At 41.6% G+C, this 21,191-nt stretch overlaps 1 protein-coding gene across 1 annotated transcript; it reads left to right on the top strand.

The window, feature by feature from the left end:
• Positions 1–5,506: 5,506 nt before the first annotated feature.
• LOC117971650 (guanylate-binding protein 1-like) lies at positions 5,507–17,919 on the top strand. Its single transcript, XM_059009051.1, has 10 exons — positions 5,507–5,735; positions 7,126–7,330; positions 9,137–9,264; positions 11,722–11,831; positions 12,867–13,060; positions 13,209–13,451; positions 14,041–14,318; positions 15,649–15,861; positions 16,356–16,458; positions 17,462–17,919. Exons 2-10 carry the CDS (start codon positions 7,135–7,137, stop codon positions 17,839–17,841), a joined length of 1,845 nt encoding a protein of 614 aa, XP_058865034.1. The 5' UTR covers positions 5,507–5,735; positions 7,126–7,134; the 3' UTR covers positions 17,842–17,919.
• Positions 17,920–21,191: the final 3,272 nt, after the last annotated feature.

Here is a 21,191-nt window from a genome sequence, read left to right as displayed (position 1 = left end):
GATTCAGGTTCCATCAAGACAGTAACCCCCATGAGTTCTGAAAATAACCTTCCCTGTAGGGGTAGCAGTGTGGAGTCGAGGGTCGTGGGTTCAATCCCAGGTGGGGGACACTGCTGCTGTACCCTTGAGCAAGGTACTTTACCTAGATAGCTCCAGTAAAAACCCAACAGTATAAATGAGTAATTGTATGTAAAAATAATGTGATATCTTGTAACAATTGTAAGTCGCCCTGGATAAGGGCGTCTCCTAAGTAATAAACTTACATTTTTTTGCATTAGCAGAAACTGAATGTTACTCAACATCACAAAGCAGAAATGAGCTTGTCCCGCTGGTGAGATGATCCCACTCACAAGCAGAACAGAGTGTCTCCGGTTAGGAGTGACGTGTGTGACGGGCTGAGTGCTCCCTGTTTCAACTTCAGAAACACTTTCACATCTGCAGTGTTCTAGAGCATTGCTTCCCAAGCCCGGTCACGAGGACCCCCTGTGTCTGCTGGTTTCCATTCCAACAGAGGTCTCAGTTACTTAAGGACCGGTTTGGGAACCACTGTTCTAGGTTCCATGTGTGTCTGATAGTATCAATAAGGAACGTTTTTAATCTACTTTTAGAAATCAGAAGCGAGTCAGCCTGGCAGATATGCTCAGGGAGTGAGTTCCAGAGTCTGTGCACAGTTAGAAAAAGCTCTTGTTTTGTGTGGGTGATAAAACTGGACTTTTTGGTTGCGGGTCAAACCCGTGGGAGTTTACAAAAACCGAAGTGATACACGCCGCTGTAATCACTGCCGACATTATTATTTACATGTATTTGCATTTAAGCCTCTGGACATTGTAATTTATCAATAAACACCCTTGCACCTGTTAGTAATTGCCTGTGTGATTCGTACCTGCACTGCACTCACCTGTATCCACTCACCACTTTGCCACAAGTGCTTAGTAATTCAGTTGTTTAATATGCTTTTGTATTAAGTTTCTATACAGTATTGTGTAAGTTTTGAGTTACTCAATACTTTCATTTCCCATCGGCAAAACCAGCTACGTGCAGTTTTTTATAGCCTAACACGACTCAGTCACACATAGGTGTCTGAGCTAAACTCCAAAAGGCAGGAGATTAGCAGAGATAGTGTGAGATGGGGGAGGGAAATGAAAGATAAGATGGATGCACCCTGCTAGATACAACGTGGTATGGAAAGCTCCCTTTTCCCCATCAGAGGGAATGTGCAGTGATAGAGTGGAAACACTGATCATTGGACAGAAGTAAGACAAATGAGAGTGGAGTCAACAATTGTTTACAAAGGTATAAATGCCAAACATTGTAAAGTTTTGTCAGTCTTTTCATCTCATTCGAATTGACTCCATGGATATCCATGCTTTCTAATACAAACATATGTACTCAGGCCTTGTCCAAAGTCAGTTTGAATCTTGTGCTGATATGATTGTCTTGGAGGTATACCTTTCGTGTATAGAAAGTGTTTTTGAATCAAAAACCATTTGTCAGCTTAATTTCTTTCACTACAAGAGAAGGTACAGTGGTTTGAATTCACTTGTAAAAGCATATGGTTTTCTGAGCGGTAAACAGCTTTGCTGTCCGGTATAGTTTAGAACTGAAACTTTTAGTTAGCACTCCTGGAAGGAGTTAGGTTTTTGTTTTGTTTATTTTGTTTTATGTTTAAAATAAGATACAGGCTTGTCCTGTTTAAAAACCTACCTGTGCTTGTTGGAGTGCTGTTCTTTTACACAAAGACAATTGAAGACGGTCCTCCATGTGGGAAGCTCAACTCGGTTTGTCACGGTGATACACACTGGAGCATAACCATATATGAAGGAGATCAAGATTTTTATTTTTCATGAAAAGTGCAAAATATCTGCATACACATTTTACGAATAGCTACAAAGCCCATTTCATCATAAAGAAGTGACAACTCCGAGTGCTCTTCCAGCTATTCCTGGTTAAAACAAGGAAGCCGCGTTGCCAACTGTTTCCACGACTCTGCTTAAGTTGGACTGGGATTGTGTCTCCTCCTTCTTCTGACTCAGGCTTCTGACGTCATTCTCCAGTTTCTTTGCCTTCTCCTCAAGACCGCTCTCTAGAAGATCCTTCTGTTCCTATAAAAAGGGAGGCAGGTTATATGGTTACATGTGAACACAACAATAGGGCCTTTAATGATTCTGAAAGAGGAAACTCCATTTCATAGCTTGAATTATTATTCCATTTCATTTCTATTAAGCATCTATCCCAGCAACTCACAGTGACTTAACAGGGCTGGAAAGATCACAGTGGTTTAGGACACACACTGCATTGGTGCTCCTGTGAAGCTGACAGGAGAGGGTTGGGAACTGGCCACAACATGCCTAACTGGACTCTTCACACAGATTACCACAGCCAGTAACTCAACTGATTGACAGCTTCCTTTCTACAGCTTTGGAAAAAAAAAGTTTTGCATCACTTAAGATTTTAGGATTGAGCCATATTTTTTTTTTAAAAAAAAGACTATATCAACATAATTTAGATATTTTATTTTCATGCTGGTGGATAAGTGTAACATCTCATCAGCATGTGTAAAGATGAGTGGTGCTTCATGCTGGTGGATAAGTGTAACATCTCATGAGCAGGTGTAAAGATGAGTGGTGCTTCATGCTGGTGGATAAGTGTAACATCTCATGAGCAGGTGTAAAGATGAGTGGTGCTTCATGCTGGTGGATAAGTGTAACATCTCATGAGCATGTGTAAAGATGAGTGGTGCTTCATGATGGTGGATAAGTGTAACATCTCATGAGCATGTGTAAAGATGAGTGGTGCTTCATGCTGGTGGATAAGTGTAACATCTCATCAGCATGTGTAAAGATGAGTGGTGCTTCATGATGGTGGATAAGTGTAACATCTCATCAGCATGTGTAAAGATGAGTGGTGCTTCATGCTGGTGGATAAGTGTAACATCTCATCAGCATGTGTAAAGATGAGTGGTGCTTCATGATGGTGGATAAGTGTAACATCTCATGAGCATGTGTAAAGATGAGTGGTGCTTCATGCTGGTGGATAAGTGTAACATCTCATGAGCATGTGTAAAGATGAGTGGTGCTTCATGATGGTGGATAAGTGTAACATCTCATCAGCATGTGTAAAGATGAGTGGTGCTTCATGCTGGTGGATAAGTGTAACATCTCATGAGCATGTGTAAAGATGAGTGGTGCTTCATGCTGGTGGATAAGTGTAACATCTCATGAGCATGTGTAAAGATGAGTGGTGCTTCATGCTGGTGGATAAGTGTAACATCTCATGAGCATGTGTAAAGATGAGTGGTGCTTCATGATGGTGGATAAGTGTAACATCTCATCAGCATGTGTAAAGATGAGTGGTGCTTCATGCTGGTGGATAAGTGTAACATCTCATGAGCATGTGTAAAGATGAGTGGTGCTTCATGATGGTGGATAAGTGTAACATCTCATGAGCATGTGTAAAGATGAGTGGTGCTTCATGCTGGTGGATAAGTGTAACATCTCATGAGCATGTGTAAAGATGAGTGGTGCTTCATGATGGTGGATAAGTGTAACATCTCATCAGCATGTGTAAAGATGAGTGGTGCTTCATGATGGTGGATAAGTGTAACATCTCATGAGCATGTGTAAAGATGAGTGGTGCTTCATGCTGGTGGATAAGACCCTGTTTCAGTCAGGATTTGAACCTCACCTTCTATACGTTTCTGTTGCTCGCTGAGAGACTCATCAGCAGCAAGAATCATGTTACCCATTGTCTCTTTTCCATTCAGAAATTCCTTCAGAACGGCATCAGCCTGGAAATGATCACATAGAAAATGTTTTTAAAAGGTTTAAAGAAGGCTTTTGTATTGATGAGCATTTATTCTGAAGTCACTACTGTCGCTATTATACTATTTTCCTGCCCCTTTAACTGTTGAACTGTTCATTTCCTCGCATGTCCGCTGCACACGGCTGTGCCTCGCATTGCTTTAGTTTATGCAACACACAGAATACCCTACAGTGAATCTTAAAGAAGTTTTTATTAATATTTTTTATTAATTTTGCCAAGTTTACAGTGTAAAATAAATTTGCATTGTGCAATACATTCAGCAAAATAACATGTCTAATAATATTATGCAATTCATTTACAATACCAAACAGCAATCGCAAGCCCTTCAACCCACTTTATACATCTTCAGACAGTGAAATGCTGCTGCAAAGCTCCTTTTCTCTTTGCTATTTTTTCAATCGCTGCATTTGAGACAGTTGGCTTGTTTTATTTGTTGCTTTTCCAGACCACTTTTTGTACTTATAAAATCTGCAAAGCAATTATTATTAATGAAATTTATAATTAAAGTTCGGGAGGAGGGTCAGACACCAATCTCCGCATCACCAAATTGAATCATTCAATTTACACATTAGCTAATTTAAATTGTTAGCACTATAAATACCCGCTTCACTTATCTCTCAGTTGCGTTTTGATTTCATCGTAACCCACCACCTCCCCATCTCCTCCTTTCTTAATAACAGTTTTTATGTTTTATCAAATGGGGGTCTCAACCTCGTCCAGTTGGCCAGGCAGCGAACCCTCAAACCAAGTTAGGTTTGATGCCAAATGAATGTGTATGTACAGCATACTTTTCTGTTAAATCGCATACTCCGCATTCTCTACAATAAATATTTGTACTAAAACATTTTGTGATTGGTGTTTGTCCCGAACTACTGAAATAGTATTAGATCTAATTGAATTAAGTAAATCTTAAAGACAATTAAAGAGGTGTTGCAGACAATAGTGCTATTCCTGAATACAATGTAACTGAAACATAAGTTCAAGGACTTGAACACTGTGTCTTAGACAGATGTTGGAATAGAAAGAAATATATGCCGTGAATGTAAACGTAATAGTTTGAAAAAGTACACCAAAACAAAATATACGTTTTAAATCACTTCATTGAATTAACACAACTGTACAAAAAGATGTATCATTAAATCATGCTATTCTTTCTCATGATTGTGGGATCATCACACTGTCATATCGAGGCATCATCCCTAAGTTGAGATCATTCTAATGTTCACTGTGTAACACAATTAAAGAGATGCCTTTTAAAAGCATTAGAACACTGCTCAGTTACGCTGTGAGTCGCCAGCACTTTACCTCCAAAGACTTACAGAGACTAGGGTGTGTGAACGATGCATCAGCTGCAGAGTCACTTACAATTACATCTCACCCAAAAGACGGAGCACAAGGAGGTTAAGTGACTTGCTCAGGGTCACACAATGAGTTAGTGGTTGAAGTGGGATTTGAACCGGGGACCTCTTGGTTATAAGCCCTTTTCTTTAACCACTAAACCAGACAGCCTCCTCTATTCTTATTATTATTCCGTTAGTCATCAGGGGTGGGTTGGAACTTGTTGTGTAATAGCGAGTCGAAACACTGGAAAAGAAATAAGAAGAATAAGATAGTTAATAACTGATGAATTGATTTATTTACAATCTGAATCTGAAAAATAAAATCTTTACAGTGACCCGGCTTGCTCCGGTCTTCTTTTAAGAAAGAGAATTCGGATTGAAGGAGAGTTTTGCTGTTATTTCAACGACTTCTTCAAAGTGAAACTGAAAGTAATTTCTTGAGCGTGATAAAACCTGCAGCCTCTCCTTGTCCTTTCACAGCAGTATAGAGAGAGCGGAGCACAGCAGTCAAAGCAGAGCGGCGTTCGGTTCACATTCCTCAGATATTCTTAATACACTGCAGAGAAAAAACAGGTACAGTCAACGAAAATTCACCTCTCTATGAAATCTTAGCTCAGTGTAAATGCTGGCATTTGTATCATGTTTTTGAAGACTTTAATGCAGGCTGAAGTGTATTATTATGTACGTATTTATTTAGTGTTTAGAGGATTAAGCTATGGAAGGTGTAGTAAACACCGCACACAGGTATAGTATTTGTTGTTAGCGCTGTATTTGATAATGAAGCTCATTCATAATATAACACCTTCATAAAGACGACACAGCTCTGCATAACTGCACGCACAGTCCTTCACAAGCGCTTTGAAAACCGGCATTACTGGATATGGAGACAATTGTGATACCATTTTTGTCAAATGTGTTGTCAACACTGTTTTACTGTAATTCTAAAAATAAATAAATAAAAACAATACTATTATTGATCAGATCACAGGTTTACTGCCTCCTTACATTTCCAGTAATTCGTGGGTAATTCATTGTGCAATTCCTCAATGGTGTGTTTGTTTTGCTGAGTTTATATGAGCTCTTTCAGACTCGCAGCAGCTGTACAAATTCAATCCTCACAAAGAGCCATACACGTGCACTCTAAGTAGTTTTGAGCGGTGCAATCATTTTTTATTTAACCTGCTAAAGACAATGCTCTGAGATGCATCACCTGAAACATATGTACCCGTATGATGGCCTTTATCTTCCCTTCAATTGTTTTTTCAATGGGATTTATTATTTAGGGTTTACAGGGTTTTTTAAAACTGTATTTCAGAAGAACAGTATATCTCCAGCTATTTGTGATTTTGTGGAAGAACAGTATCTGTGACATGACAAGGAATATTTAATTAAAAAGTTTAATATTTTTACAAAATACATTCCGATTTTTAAATTCATTAGGGCAACAGCAAGGATAGTTGTACAAAATAATGTATAATAATAATAATAATAATAATAATAATAATAATAATAATAATAATAATAATAATAATAATACGTTCCTGTTTTGGAAAACCTTTGCCTGTTTTCTTGTGCCCTTTCTCTTAATATACGACTCCCCTGCATCCCTGACTTGTGTTCGTTGATTGTCTTTCCATTTCGCTTCTCTTTATTTTACCAAATATTGAGTCTCTTTTTGTCTGTTCTCTTACAGTTTACCCCAGTACATTTGCATATACTTTAGCATATCTCTCTGGGTTTTACAATGCTCACTTATGCGTTACCATGCTTTCACTGCGCTTCACTACACTTTACTGTGGTGAACTGTTGCAAGGTATGTAGCTACTGCTACTCATCTCTGTGGTATGTATTTGCTTTTTGTTCTTAGTTTGTCCGAGGCTTTTTGTGAGAAAAACAGAAAACGTTTGTCAGTTAATTTCTGTAAATCAGCGTTTCTAAGACTTGAATGTGGTTTTGTGTGCAGGAAGCAGCAATGGCCAGCAATACAGTGGCAATGCCAGCCCCTGTGTGTCTGATAGAGAACAGCTCCACTGGACAGCTTCATGTGACCCAGCAGGCGCTGGAGATCCTGTCCCAGATTGACCAGCCGGTGGTGGTGGTGGCTATCGTGGGCTTGTATCGCACAGGCAAATCCTACCTCATGAACAAGCTGGCTGGGAAGAGATCGGGTAAGAAGGGGGGGTCCTGTCTGCATCTGTTTTAAGCACTCATTATTTCCAATAGACATCAGAGTGAACTTACAGACAGACAGGCTCTGAGACTTTAGAGTGTGTTGCTATAATTAATAAAGTGTAATTAAGACGAGAATCACTCCTGATTGAACTTGTACAGTGTTATATTTATTGATTCCAAGTCTCAGAGCACACCTGCATTAGAAGAGATTAACATTAGACATGTTAAAATGGTCACTAGGTTCTAGACAGTAGTTAGGTAGCTGGTCATATTCCCTTCCCATTGGGAGTCCCGTCAGGCACACCTCACACGATGTTCGGGGAGGGAATGCAAGCTCTTGGAAGCGTGTCTCAAATAAGCATCCCTGCCCTGCTGTACCTATACCACATCAAGCAATGAGACGACGTGCTAAAAAGCATGTTTGTGGTGTTCTGTTAATTCTGACTCCCCTCAGATTGCACTGCTCTACGTGTCTTGCATCATGTACACTTCTTCATAAGTCCTAACCACAACCTCTAAAAAACGGATGTTGCCTTAGCAAACCTACTTTCGTTAATGTCTGCTCTCACAAAGACTGATTTCCTGTTATTTACACTCTGAAGTTCTGTGAACTCATAAGTTACAGTCCGGTTAGTGTACATGATCACATTTATATTTCCTCACATGGTTTTTTTCTTTCGAGTTGTATTTCTGCTGTGATTTTCTGTAACTCATTCGTCTAGTGAGAGTAAAATGAAATTTATAATTAAAGTTCGGAGGAGGGTCAGACACCAATCTCCGCGTCACCAAATTGAATCATTCAATTTACACATTAGCTAATTTAAATTGTTAGCACTATAAATACCCGCTTCACTTATCTCTCAGTTGTGTTTTGATTTCATCGTAACCCACCACCTCCCCATCTCCTCCTTTCTTAACAGTTTTTATATTTTATCAAATGGGGGTCTCAGCCTCGTCCAGTTGGCCAGGCAGCGAACCCTCAAACCAAGTTAGGTTTGATGCCAAATGAATGTGTATATACAGCATACTTTTCTGTTAAATCGCATACTCCGCATTCTCTACAATAAATATTTGTACTAAAACATTTTGTGATTGGTGTTTGTCCCGAACTACTGAAGTGTTAATTATTATTTGTTTCCTTGCACAGAGATAATGTGCATCTGAGATATCAGCATTCAAACAATCCCTAATTGAGTTAAAGCGATTACAGTTTCACGCAACAATTAATACTTCTTTAGTCGTACTCCCTGTATATTAAAACAGGGAGTGGGTGAAAGCAGGACGAAGACAAAAGTAGATGGGGCACGAATGTGATCTGTCTTGAAAACATTACAATCCTATTACTCCGTCTCTATAGTCTACATATTCAAAATAATCATCATTATGTGATTTTTCATATTTCTTCATCAATTAAAATTCTTCTGGACCAATACAAAACTGTCTGGTGTAAATGCAGTGTTGCTACACCCTCCGGCCTCACTCCTCACAGAGTTGTATTAACTGTATCAACACGCCTGGCAGTCCATAGTCTTGTGTCCATGTCTTTGTGTTGTTTGACTATGAAAAGGTAAAGGCACATTGTCAGAGAGGGATGCGATCATGTTAAGAGTTTACAATGAGCAGTGTTCGGATTGTCATGGCACAGCCTGCTGTACTGCTGGAACTGCACATGTTTCTGAGGGACCACACCTTCTTCTTATACACTGTGAAAAGCATCTATAAGCAGAACTGGGCGTGAGCAAAGTGCTGAAAGGGTTTGCCTGGGCTGTGCTGGCATTGTGGAATTCCCCTTTGTTTTGCAGGATTCTCCCTGGGGGCGACCATACAGTCCCACACTAAAGGCATCTGGATGTGGTGTGTCCCTCACCCGTGTAAACCCGGCCACACCCTCGTGCTGCTCGATACGGAGGGGCTGGGAGATGTGGAGAAGGTACAGCGTGTCTGTGGAGTCCTATGGGACGGGTCGCACAAGTTAGCTTTTATAAAATAATCCTGGTTTGGTGTCACAGACCCGATTAACAATGTTCTTTGACAGCCTCAACTTACCTTAGGAAAGGAAGTGCAAGATTAGTGCTAACATTTCTGATAATCTATTATACAAACCAGCTGCAGTATTCCATTTAAAGTTGATTATCATACTCAGTTATCCTACATAATATATTCAAGTTAATAAACACATTAAATACTGTTGTAGGGTGTGGAAGGGTGTGGGAAAGCACAAGGCAGACACAAAGGTCAAATATGAAGCGCTGGCACAGGCGCCCAGATGTATTTTTCACAGCTCTATTGGCAGGTGCTTCTTTGCCAGTTCGGGGGCACTTTACCAGCAATGGCATTGTGCCCCGTTCTTCATAAATCACACGCGCAGGTGTGGAAACCAAAAGAGTAAGCAAAAGGAGAAAGGAAAAAGGAAAACAAAACACTAAGGAAAAACTTCAAAATAAAAGGTGCAGGTTTTGTTTTTTAAACCGTGACTCGTTGCTCCCTCTAGTGGTGGAAGCCCTGAGGAACAGGCACTGCTCAATGTCCTCTCCTATACACTGTGGGACGGCTCAGTCCCGCTAAACTAACTAGTCAGATTAAATAACCTCTGCGTGGCTGGCTTGCACCACGGGTTTGTCTCACGCTGCAGTCTCCGCTTTGTCTCCCTGACCCGCTGCTCCAGAATCTCCAGGTTTCGTTTCCAAATGTCAGGATTCTGCTGTGACGTCACGCTCCACTATACTTCCTGCAGGAGCCAGTGCTTTTTATTTAGTCACTCACTCTGTATAGTCCCACCCCCCAGCCAATAACAGAGCGCCAGCCAATTCACTCACAGCTGACTCCTGTCAAAAAGAACATAAGAACATAAGAAAAAACATAAGAACATAAGAAAGTTTACAAACGAGAGGAGGCAATTCAGCCCATCTTGCTTGTTTGGTTGCTATTAGCTTATTGATCCCAGAATCTCATCAAGCAGCTTCTTGAAGGATCCCAGGGTTTCAGCTTCAACAACATTACTGGGGAGTTGGTGCCAGACCCTCACAATTCTCTGTAAAAAAGCGCCTCCTATTTTCTGTTCTGAATGCCCCTTTATCTAATCTCCATTTGTGACCCCTAGCCCTTGTTTCTTTTTTCAGGTCAAAAAAGTCCCCTGGGTCGACATTGTCTATACCTTTTAGGATTTTAAATGTTTGAATCAGATCGCTGCGTAGTCTTCTTTGTTCAAGACTGAATAGATTCAATTCTTTTAGCCTGTCTGCATACGACATGCCTTTTAAACCCGGGATAATTCTGGTTGCTCTTCTTTGCACTCTTTCTAGAGCAGCAATATCCTTTTTGTAACAAGGTGATCAGAACTGAACACAGTATTCTAGATGAGGTCTTACTAATGCATTGTAAAGTTTTAACATTACTTCCCTTGATTTAAATTCAACACTTCTCACAATATATCTGAGCATCTTGTTGGCCTTTTTATAGCTTCCCCACATTGTCTAGATGAAGACATTTCTGAGTCAACATAAACTCCTAGGTCTTTTTCATAGTTCCCTTCTTCAATTTCAGTATCTCCCATATGATATTTATAATGCACATTTTTATTGCCTGCGTGCAATACCTTACACTTTTCTCTATTAAATGTCATTGTGCCATGTGTCTGCCAAGTTCTGAATGCTGTCTAGATCATTTTGAATGACCTTTGAGGCTGCAACAGTGTTTGCCACTCCTCCTATTTTTGTGTCATCTGCAAATTTAAGAAGTTTGCTTACTATACCAGAATCTAAATCATTAATGTAGATTAGGAATAGCAGAGGACCTAATACTGATCCCTGTGGTACACCACTGGTTACCTCGCTCCATTTTGAAGTTTCTCTTCTAATCAGTACTTTCTGTTTTCTACATGTTAACCACTCCCTAATCCATGTGCATGCATTTCCTTGAATCCCTACTGCGTTCAGTTTGAGAATTAATCTTTTATGCGAGACATTGCCTGACAGAGTGGGGATACACGGGGTGTCCGAACCCCCTACAAACTCACGTATGCGCCTGACGGCCAGTCCAAATCCCTCCCCTCTCACATAAAGGTTTTTAATAAAATGTTATCGTGATACATAAAGTGGTCATTTTCTTCAAAGTACTGCATATTAAATAATAATATTATTATAAAGAATAATTCACACCCAACCGTGCTGAATAAGGCTATAATTCTTTTGAGCGTTTCTGGTGACATGTAAGAGCACAGTTTTGGTGCGTACTGTGTGTTATATTGAAATGGTAGAACTAGCAGTGTTTATTTTAAACACGTGAAGAAGTGTTGAGAATAACATTGGAAAACAAAATTGAAAAAAAGTAAAATAATAATAATAATAATAATAATAATAATAATAATAATAATAATAATGCTACACAGGGAGACCAGAGGAATGACTGCTGGATCTTTGCTCTGGCTGTCCTGTTGAGCAGCACTCTGGTCTACAACAGTCGTGGCACGATCGACAACAATGCTCTTGAAAACCTGCAGTATCCTTTCCTGAACTCCTGCTCTCCATACACTACATAACAAACCCTATAGAAACTGAACCGCACATTCACCCAGCTCTCCATACACTACATAACAAACCCTATAGAAACTGAACCACACATTCACCCTGCTCTCCATACACTACATAACAAACCCTATAGAAACTGAACCGCACATTCATCCTGCTCTCCACATACTACATAACAAACCCTATAGAAACTGAACCGCACATTCACCCTGCTCTCCACACACTACATAACAAACCCTATAGAAACTGAACCGCACATTCATCCTGCTCTCCATACACTACATAACAAACCCTATAGAAACTGAACCGCACATTCATCCTGCTCTCCATACACTACATAACAAACCCTATAGAAACTGAACCGCACATTCAAACTCAACAACTGGATTAACCATTACTGTACCAACCCAATGACATTATGTGAACAAGAATGAAACAGAAAAAGGAATATCTCTTAACAAAAGTGCTACCCCCCCTCACCTCTCACCCTCACCCCAACCCTCACCCCAGAACTTCTCTACTCCCAACACCTCACCTCTCACCCTGACCCCTCACCCCTCACTCCTCAACTCCTCTAATCCCAACACCTGACCTCTCACCCTCACCCTATCACTCACTACTCATCTCTTGATCCTCATCCCTCACTCCTCTACTCCCAACATCTCACCTCTCACCCCTCACTCCTCTACTAGCAACACCTCACATCTCACTCCTCTACTCGCAACACCTAACTCCACCCCACACCCCTCACTCCTCTACTCCCAACACCTCTCACCCTCACCTTCACAATCACCCCTCACCCCTCACTCCTCTACTCACAACACCTAACCCCACCCAACACCTCTCACCCTCACCCTCACCCTCACCCTCACCCCTCACCCCTCACTCCTCTACTCGCAACACCTCACATCTCACTCCTCTACTCGCAACACCGCCAGTCAGCATGGAGCTTCCTCACCCAGTGAATCAGCTTGCTGGTAAAGTGTGTTTTCCTTAGAGCTGGCAGGTATGTGACGGAGCTGACTGACTTGATCAAGGTGAAGTCTCAGGACAGCGCCAGCGATGAAGAGGACATTCACTTTGTGCGCTATTTCCCTCAGTTTATCTGGGCTGTGCGTGATTTCACCCTGGAGCTGAAGATCGAGGGAGTCTGTGTATCAGCGGATGAGTATCTGGAGCATGCTCTCTCCCTCAAGAAAGGTAACAGAGCTTAGTGCAGATCCAATGTACTGGAGCTACCTTCGAAAAGATAATCATCGCATCTTACATGAAAAATATTGAGATAAGTCTTCAATCCTCTCGTACCTCCCTTCCGTGCTCTAATCTTCCTTCTCCAATGTATCCCCAGGCTTTGGTAAGAAGGTGTCGGACTACAACCTCCCACGGGAGTGCATTCGCAGATTCTTCCCCACGCGGAGGTGCTTTGTGTTTGTAGCGCCGACAGCAGGAGAGAACATGAGCCGCGTCGAGTCAATGGAGGAGAATGAGCTGAGTGCCACATTCTTGCAGGCCGCCAAACAGTTCTGTGAATACATCTTCACACAGTCTACTGTCAAGACCATCAAGGGAGGGCACAAAGTCACCGGGAGAAGTGAGTGAGCCACCAGAGCCTGTTCAGAATGATGCTATTGCTGTTGAATATCAGAGCCTGTTCAGAATGATGTTATTGCTGTTGAATATCAGAGCCTGTTCAGAATGATGCTATTGCTGTGTTGAATATCAGAGCCTGTTCAGAATGATGCTATTGCTGTTGAATATCAGAGCCTGTTCAGAATGATGTTATTGCTGTTGAATATCAGAGCCTGTTCAGAATGATGCTATTGCTGTGTTGAATATCAGAGCCCGTTCAGAATGATGCTATTGCTGTGTTGAATATCAGAGCCTGTTCAGAATGATGTTATTGCTGTTGAATATCAGAGCCTGTTCAGAATGATGTTATTGCTGTAGAATATCAGAGCCTGTTCAGAATGATGTTATTGCTGTTGAATATCAGAGCCTGTTCAGAATGATGTTATTGCTGTTGAATATCAGAGCCTGTTCATAATTATGTTATTGCTGTGTTGAATATCAGAGCCTGTTCAGAATGATGCTATTCCTGTTGAATATCAGAGCCTGTTCAGAATGATGCTATTGCTGTTGAATGATGTTAATGCTGCTTTGGTTCTGTTCTTGCTCTTCAGTGCTGGGTAGCTTGGTCAGCACCTATGTGGACACCATCTCGAGCGGGTCAGTGCCCTGCTTGGATAATGCGGTGCTTGCCATGGCTCAGATTGAGAACAAGGCTGCCGTGCAGCAGGGGCTGGCTGTGTACCAGAAGGGAATGGAGCAGTCAGTGCAGATCCCAGTGACGAGGGACAGGATTTCTGAGCAGCATGGAAAGTGGGAGAAACAAGCCCTGGAGACCTTCATGAAGCGGTCCTTCAAGGACGATGGACATATACACCAGAAGACTCTAGCGGTAACTCTCTCTGCTCTCTGCCTCACTCCTCCTCACATTCTAGCACTATTGATACTGCCTTGATCTTCTTACCTGCAAAGGACGTATTACTGCAAAATCTGAACTCCAGGCAGTTTGGTATTATAATGAATTAATTAGTCATTTAGAAGACGCTTTTATCCAAAGCGACTTACAGAGACTTGGGGGTGAACTATGCATCACAACTGCTGCTTCAGAGTCACTTCCGATAAGAGCTTGTTTGTTTTACGTCTCACATGAAGGACGGAGCACAAGGAGGTGAAGTGACTTGCTCAGGGTCACACTCAGTGCGTCGGTGACTGGGATTGAACTGGGAAACTCCTGGTAACCACTTATAGAACCACCTGTCAGTTGGACATTTACATTTTTATTAAAATATTTTTTAATAACTATAAAACGCATTCAACGTGAAAGGCACTATAGATTTTAAACTTGCATCTGCTTTTATATCGTTTTTGCTGAGTTCCTGTTGTTTCTTTTAAATATGATGTCAGAAAAATGACACTCCACACAAAACCTGAAATCATATCTAAATCATTTATTCACACACCTAACTTAATACACACATTATTTCAAAGCATGCAGATCAACAGGTGTGACATCTAATGGTGATTTAATGCGTGATTATGAACCCCCAAACACACAGTTCCATGAACACACACACACACATCTAGTGTGATATAGTGTAGCAGTCCTGAATGAGACACAGTTTGAAGCAGCTCAGCCCAGCGTCCGGATGCACCTGGTCTGGTCTGTCCCTCTCTAGCTCCACTCCTCAGTCCTAAGTCTCTTATATATTCATTGTAATCCCCATCTGCCTGCTTGTTATTGCAGAGGCTGCAGTGAGCTGCTTTGCAATATCCCCGATATGAGGGCCCCTTCCTGTTTATAACAGACAGCTGTGCTTCCTGCAAAGCAATATGCTCTTGTGGTTTCTGAACTCTGTTTCACCCCGACCCTCATTGTAGTGACTGCACGCTTTGCAATGTTATTTATTCATACTATCCTTTAGTCAGAATAGAAGTACTTCCCTCTTGCTATTTTTCCAGCTAAAGCTCATCAGCAAAGTTTGTACAATTTATGAATGATCCTTTGGTGGTCTGAATCATGTCTGAAACCCAACTCTGTTCTTTCATATGCTGTACTGGTGGGAGCTTCATGTCGGGTGTGGGTGGATTCAGATATATTTACAAGTGAAAAATATCCTCTAATGTATATTTATACTCCAGTAAGACATCACCCAACATAACTGAACCGGCATGATATACTGTGCTGCTGTCTGAACTAAACAAGCATTGTCTCTCATTCACAGGATCAGATTATCAGTCATTACACTGAGCTTGTGAAGCACAATGATGATGTCTCCATAGAAACATGCAACAAAGTGCTTGCGGATCTGTCCGTCCAGATGAGTCACAATCTACAGCAAGGAGTTTACGCAACACCTGGTGGCTACAAGCTGTACTGCGAGGACCGTGATGATGTGGAGGAACAATTCAGAGCCACACCCAACAAGGGAACGAAGGTGGGCACTAAGAGCAACAGCGCCCCCAGTCTGTTGGGGGGTGCAAGACATGAAATGAACGATTGAGTGTTCTTACTGTTTATTAAGGAGACAAAACTTATCACTGATCCACCTGTTCATTATGAGGGCTCTTTACTGGCTGGTTCTGCACATTGATCCAGGATATGCAGATCCTTCAAAACACATACTGATACTGATAGTCATACTGATAATGATAGTGTATAATTATCACTATCAGTATCACTATCAGTATCATTATCAGTATCATCAGTGATAATGACACTGATACTGATCATGTTAATGACAAGGACAAGCATAATGATAAGGATGTTGCTTCCTGGACTGATTGCAGCTGCATAACTGGAGTGAAATTGACAAACAGAAGAGGATGTGCTTAGATACCAGAACAAGCATCAACCTTGAGTTCTAAAGAGTAGACTGAGAGCACATTTAATAATGTATCTCCGGGCTTATACATATCTGTATGTCTGCAGGCAGAGGACGTTCTGGACCAATTTCTAAAACAGAAGAAAATCGAAGCTGCCTCCATTCTGCTGGCTGATCAAAAACTCACAGAAAATGAGAAGCAAATAGCCAGTAAGTATCCCCTGCATCACTGGAGCATAACCACCCTAGTGTTAGTACTGTAACCCTAACCCTAACCCTAACCACCCTAGCGTTAGTACTGTAACCCTAACCCTAACCCCCCTAGTGTTAGTACTGTAACCCTAACCCTAACCACCCTAGTGTTAGTACTGTAACCCTAACCCTAACCACCCTAGTGTTAGTACTGTAACCCTAACCCTGACCATAACCACCCTAGTGTTAGTACTGTAACCCTAACCCTAACCACCCTAGTGTTAGTACTGTAACCCTAACCCTAACCACCCTAGTGTTAGTACTGTAACCCTAACCCTGACCATAACCACCCTAGTGTTAGTACTGTAACGCTAACCATAACCCTAACCACCCTAGTGTTAGTACTGTAACCATAACCACCCTAGTGTTAGTACTGTAACCATAACCATAACCATCCTAGTGTTAGTACTGTAAACATAACCCTAACCATAACCACCCTAGTGTTAGTACTGTAACCATAACCACCCTAGTGTTAGTACTGTAACCATAACCATAACCATCCTAGTGTTAGTACTGTAAACATAACCCTAACCATAACCATAACATGGCCATGCTTCACCCTGCTTTACTACACTTTAACCTTGGGATACTACATTCGACTTTCAAGTGTTATATATTAATTAACATGGCAATCAATGTTTGCACAGGACGCCCTGCAAAACACTGTATTTCTACATTGCTCAGTAAATGCCTTTCCCTAGCTTAGATCTTTCTCTAGATGGTGATCCATGGCAAGAGTTTCAATTGCATAATCATTATTTTACAAAGAGAGTCGTGATTCTTACTTATGATACTTTAATAGGCAAGCAATAATACCAAGTTGGGGTTCCGTTGCGATTGTTGGGGTGGCTTGATCACTGAAATGTTTTGCACACATTTAAAGAAAAGTGTAGCAAACAAAATTACAAAAAAAAATGCTAAAACCATGTTTTCTGTCTGCCTTCCTACATTTTAAACCAAGGCGAGAGGGAGCATGCACTCCAAATGGAGCAGCAGAACAAGGCAATGGAGGAGGAAACCCGTCAGATGAAGTGCACCTTGGAGGAGGAGCAGAGGAGCCGCGCAGAGAACGAGCAGCAAATGGAGCTGAAGCTGCAGGAAGAGATAGAGAACGCCCGCAAGGAGTACGAGAACGCGCTGGAGAGCAAGCTGAAAGAGCAGGAGGAGCTGATAAAGAAGGGCTTTGAGGAGAAGGCAACGATGCTGAAGGAGGAGATCAACCAGCTCAAAAAAGAGTCAAAGAGCTGGTTAGATGTGGCTAAGACAGTTCTTGAGGCAGGTCACGGTGTATTTAATAATTTCTTACAGTACAAATATATGGGGCATTTAATGAAAAGATAGTAAAAGTCTTGTACTTTTTATAGTTGTAAGGAAGTTGTAAGAGGGATCATTATAAACACAGCTGGTTAAACAGGCTTATTTCCAACCTCTATATATATCTGATTATTTTCATTTATTTGTAGTCAATTGCATATGTCTATACTCAATGATATTATGGATTGAACTAACAATTAAACATTTCTCTGTCATTCTCTCTGTGATTAAATAAAAGTTACCCTAATAGACTAGAGCAGTCAGTGGTCATTCTTGTGTGATACTGTAAGTGATTGGGATCAATGTGTTAAGATCAAGAGTAAGCATAATGAATGGTGTTGGGAAATTGGCATGTCTGCAATGTTACTGTGTGGGGATCCTCTGATAGAGGCGAGACACACAGAGGCGGACGCTGAAAATGCTGTTCAGGCGTCCAGGTTTTATTAACAATCAACCCTCCACTAGGGTACTAGCAAAGGTAGTCCTGGTGCAGGAGGACACACACACTCACAGGTATACATGAAAATATTTAATACAAAAAGGCAAAACAAAACACAGCTCAAAATTAAACAGATACACCGAGGCCTCCATGCTGCTGTATGGCTGCGGAGCATGCGCACTGCGGGGTTACCAGGGTAGCTCTGCTCAGAGAGACGCCATGCACACTGAGGGGTTACCAGGGTAGCTCTACTAAGAGAGACGCCATGCGCACTGCGGGGTTACCAGGGTAGCTCTGCTAAGAGAGACGCCATGCGCACTGCAGGGTTACCAGGATAGCTCTGCTAAGAGAGACGCCATGCGCACCGAGGGGTTACCAGGGTAGCTCTGCTCAGAGAGACGCCATGCGCACTGCAGGGGTTACCAGGGTAGCTCTGCTAAGAGAGACGCCATGCGCACAGCAGGGGTTACCAGGGTAGCTCTGCTAAGAGAGACGCCATGCGCACCGAGGGGTTACCAGGGTAGCTCTGCTAAGAGAGACGCCATGCGCACCGAGGGGTTACCAGGGTAGCTCTGCTAAGAGAGACGCCATGCGCACTGCAGGGGTTACCAGGGTAGCTCTGCTAAGAGAGACGCCATGCGCACTGCGGGGTTACCAGGGTAGCTCTGTTAAGAGAGACGCCATGCACACCGAGGGGTTACCAGGGTAGCTCTGCTCAGAGAGACGGCATGCGCACTGCAGGGGTTACCAGGGTAGCTCTGCTAAGAGAGACGCCATGCGCACCGAGGGGTTACCAGGGTAGCTCTGCTAAGAGAGACGCCATGCGCACTGCAGGGTTACCAGGGTAGCTCTGCTCAGAGAGACGCCATGCACACTGCAGGGTTACCAGGGTAGCTCTGCTAAGAGAGACGCCATGCGCACCGAGGGGTTACCAGGGTAGCTCTGCTAAGAGAGACGCCATGCGCACTGCGGGGTTACCAGGGTAGCTCTGCTAAGAGAGATGCCATGCGCACCGAGGGGTTACCAGGGTAGCTCTGCTAAGAGAGACGCCATTCTACGCCAACTGATGAGCGATTTTATTTACTTTTGCTTTGTGTTAGAAAATTGTGTCACAAAACAGGATCAGTTGAAATGCACTCACAGTATGTACTAACCGGAGATCATCTTGTGTAAGATTGTACCAATTGCAATGAAGTAAAGCGCTGCTGTTAGTCTGCAGGTGGGTGTTAAAGATGATCTCAATTGCAATGAACACAGTATAGAAGCAGTCTGCCCCCTAGAGGTGTGTAAAAAAGTAGAAAGTTTATATAGAATTGCTGGATTAAATCATATGAGCAGCACCACAAAATATATTTCCAAACTACCGGTGTAGCATTTGAAAGAGGTACACTGTCAGAATGTGGTATGCGTACTAAAACTTGACAGTGTAATGTCAAAAAGTCAGGATGTCAGATTTCGGTACATGTGCAATCAATTGCGATCTGATGGCCGTTTTGCTGTTGTCAAAAAGAGGTAAGTTTTTTGTTAGTTATACACACATATATATATATATATAATTTTGCAAACAAACTGGAAACAGACAACCAATTTCTCTTAAAGAAAAAAAACAATTAATGACGAGCAAGACAAAATAAGTCACCGCAAAGTTGCACAAGTAAATAAAATGTACAAAACCCAATATATTGCAGATGATAAATATTCACATACTGTGTTCTTAATGGTGGAAAAATATGATACAGTACATTATAAATGATGCAAAAGACTGGAAAATGTGATACATTCCATTTAAAAAGATGCAAAAGACTGAAAACAGCAAAACGTACCAGATTTGAATGGGTGTGTCCCTGCTTTCATAGCGGAAGCACCTGAAAATAACAACACACTGGTGATTCAATTAAATGTAATGAATAGAACTGTCTATACAAAGTCAAAGAGTGAAGTATTCTTTCATCATTTCGTAATTGTATCTTTAAAATGCAACAAACACATTTATAAATACAGATGAACCCTCTTTGTATCACGATCGCCATGCAGGCATAATTCAGGATATAAAGCAGGTTTAACGTTCGTCTGACAGCAAGAAAAAAAAAGAAAACTAACAGTGAATTGAAGAGCAGCGTTTCAGTACTGTACATTGCTGTGCTTCACATTTAAACACACGCATGTAGTTCACTACAGGACAAATAGGTTCTGTATCATTAATGGAACTAAACATCTTGTATCATTATCTAAAGGCATGAATTATCGACTGATGAGAGCTATCAATTATGTGTGGCACTTTTTCTGTGTGCATTTGTAGAAGACTGACTGTTGGAATTTGGCGACGTTGGTGTTTCGTTTCTTAAAACTGTATCCCGTTGAGACCGTCCACGGAGCATTTGACAGGCAAAATGTCAGTTTATCAGCCGAGTTGAGTATTGGAGTTGTTAGCAGCATTTCACAGGCTGCACAAAACGAATACGCAGGTTTGTGAGATGATATTGAGAGAGGTCATTTCTCAAAGAACTTATAGTGCACGGGGAGTGGTTTTTCAAAAATCGTGATAATACACGGGGTATGATATTAAGCGAGGTGATATAAAACAGGCTCATCTGTATAATCACTCAAATCTTTGATGTATGTGAAGTATTTCATTCTGTATGAACTGATGAGATTCCATTGAACTCAGTACTTCACACCAGTAATTACTCCTAAGCAGGGATCATAGCAGCAGTGTGGAGTAGTGGTTAGGGCTCTGGACCGGAGGGTTGTGGGTTAAATTATTTATTTATTTCTTAGTTGACGCCCTTATCCAGGGCGACTTACAATTGTTACAAGATATCACATTATTTTTACATACAATTACCCATTTTACAGTTGGGTTTTTACTGGAGCAATCTAGGTAAAGTACCTTGCTCAAGGGTACAGCAGCAGTGTCCCCACTGGGGATTGAACCCAC

This window comes from Acipenser ruthenus, chromosome 38 (assembly GCF_902713425.1).
Source record: "Acipenser ruthenus chromosome 38, fAciRut3.2 maternal haplotype, whole genome shotgun sequence".
In the NCBI taxonomy this organism is placed as follows: Eukaryota; Metazoa; Chordata; class Actinopteri; order Acipenseriformes; family Acipenseridae; genus Acipenser; species Acipenser ruthenus.
The sequence above is the reverse complement of the archived record's forward strand: the minus strand, read 5'-3'. Positions and strand labels throughout refer to the sequence as shown.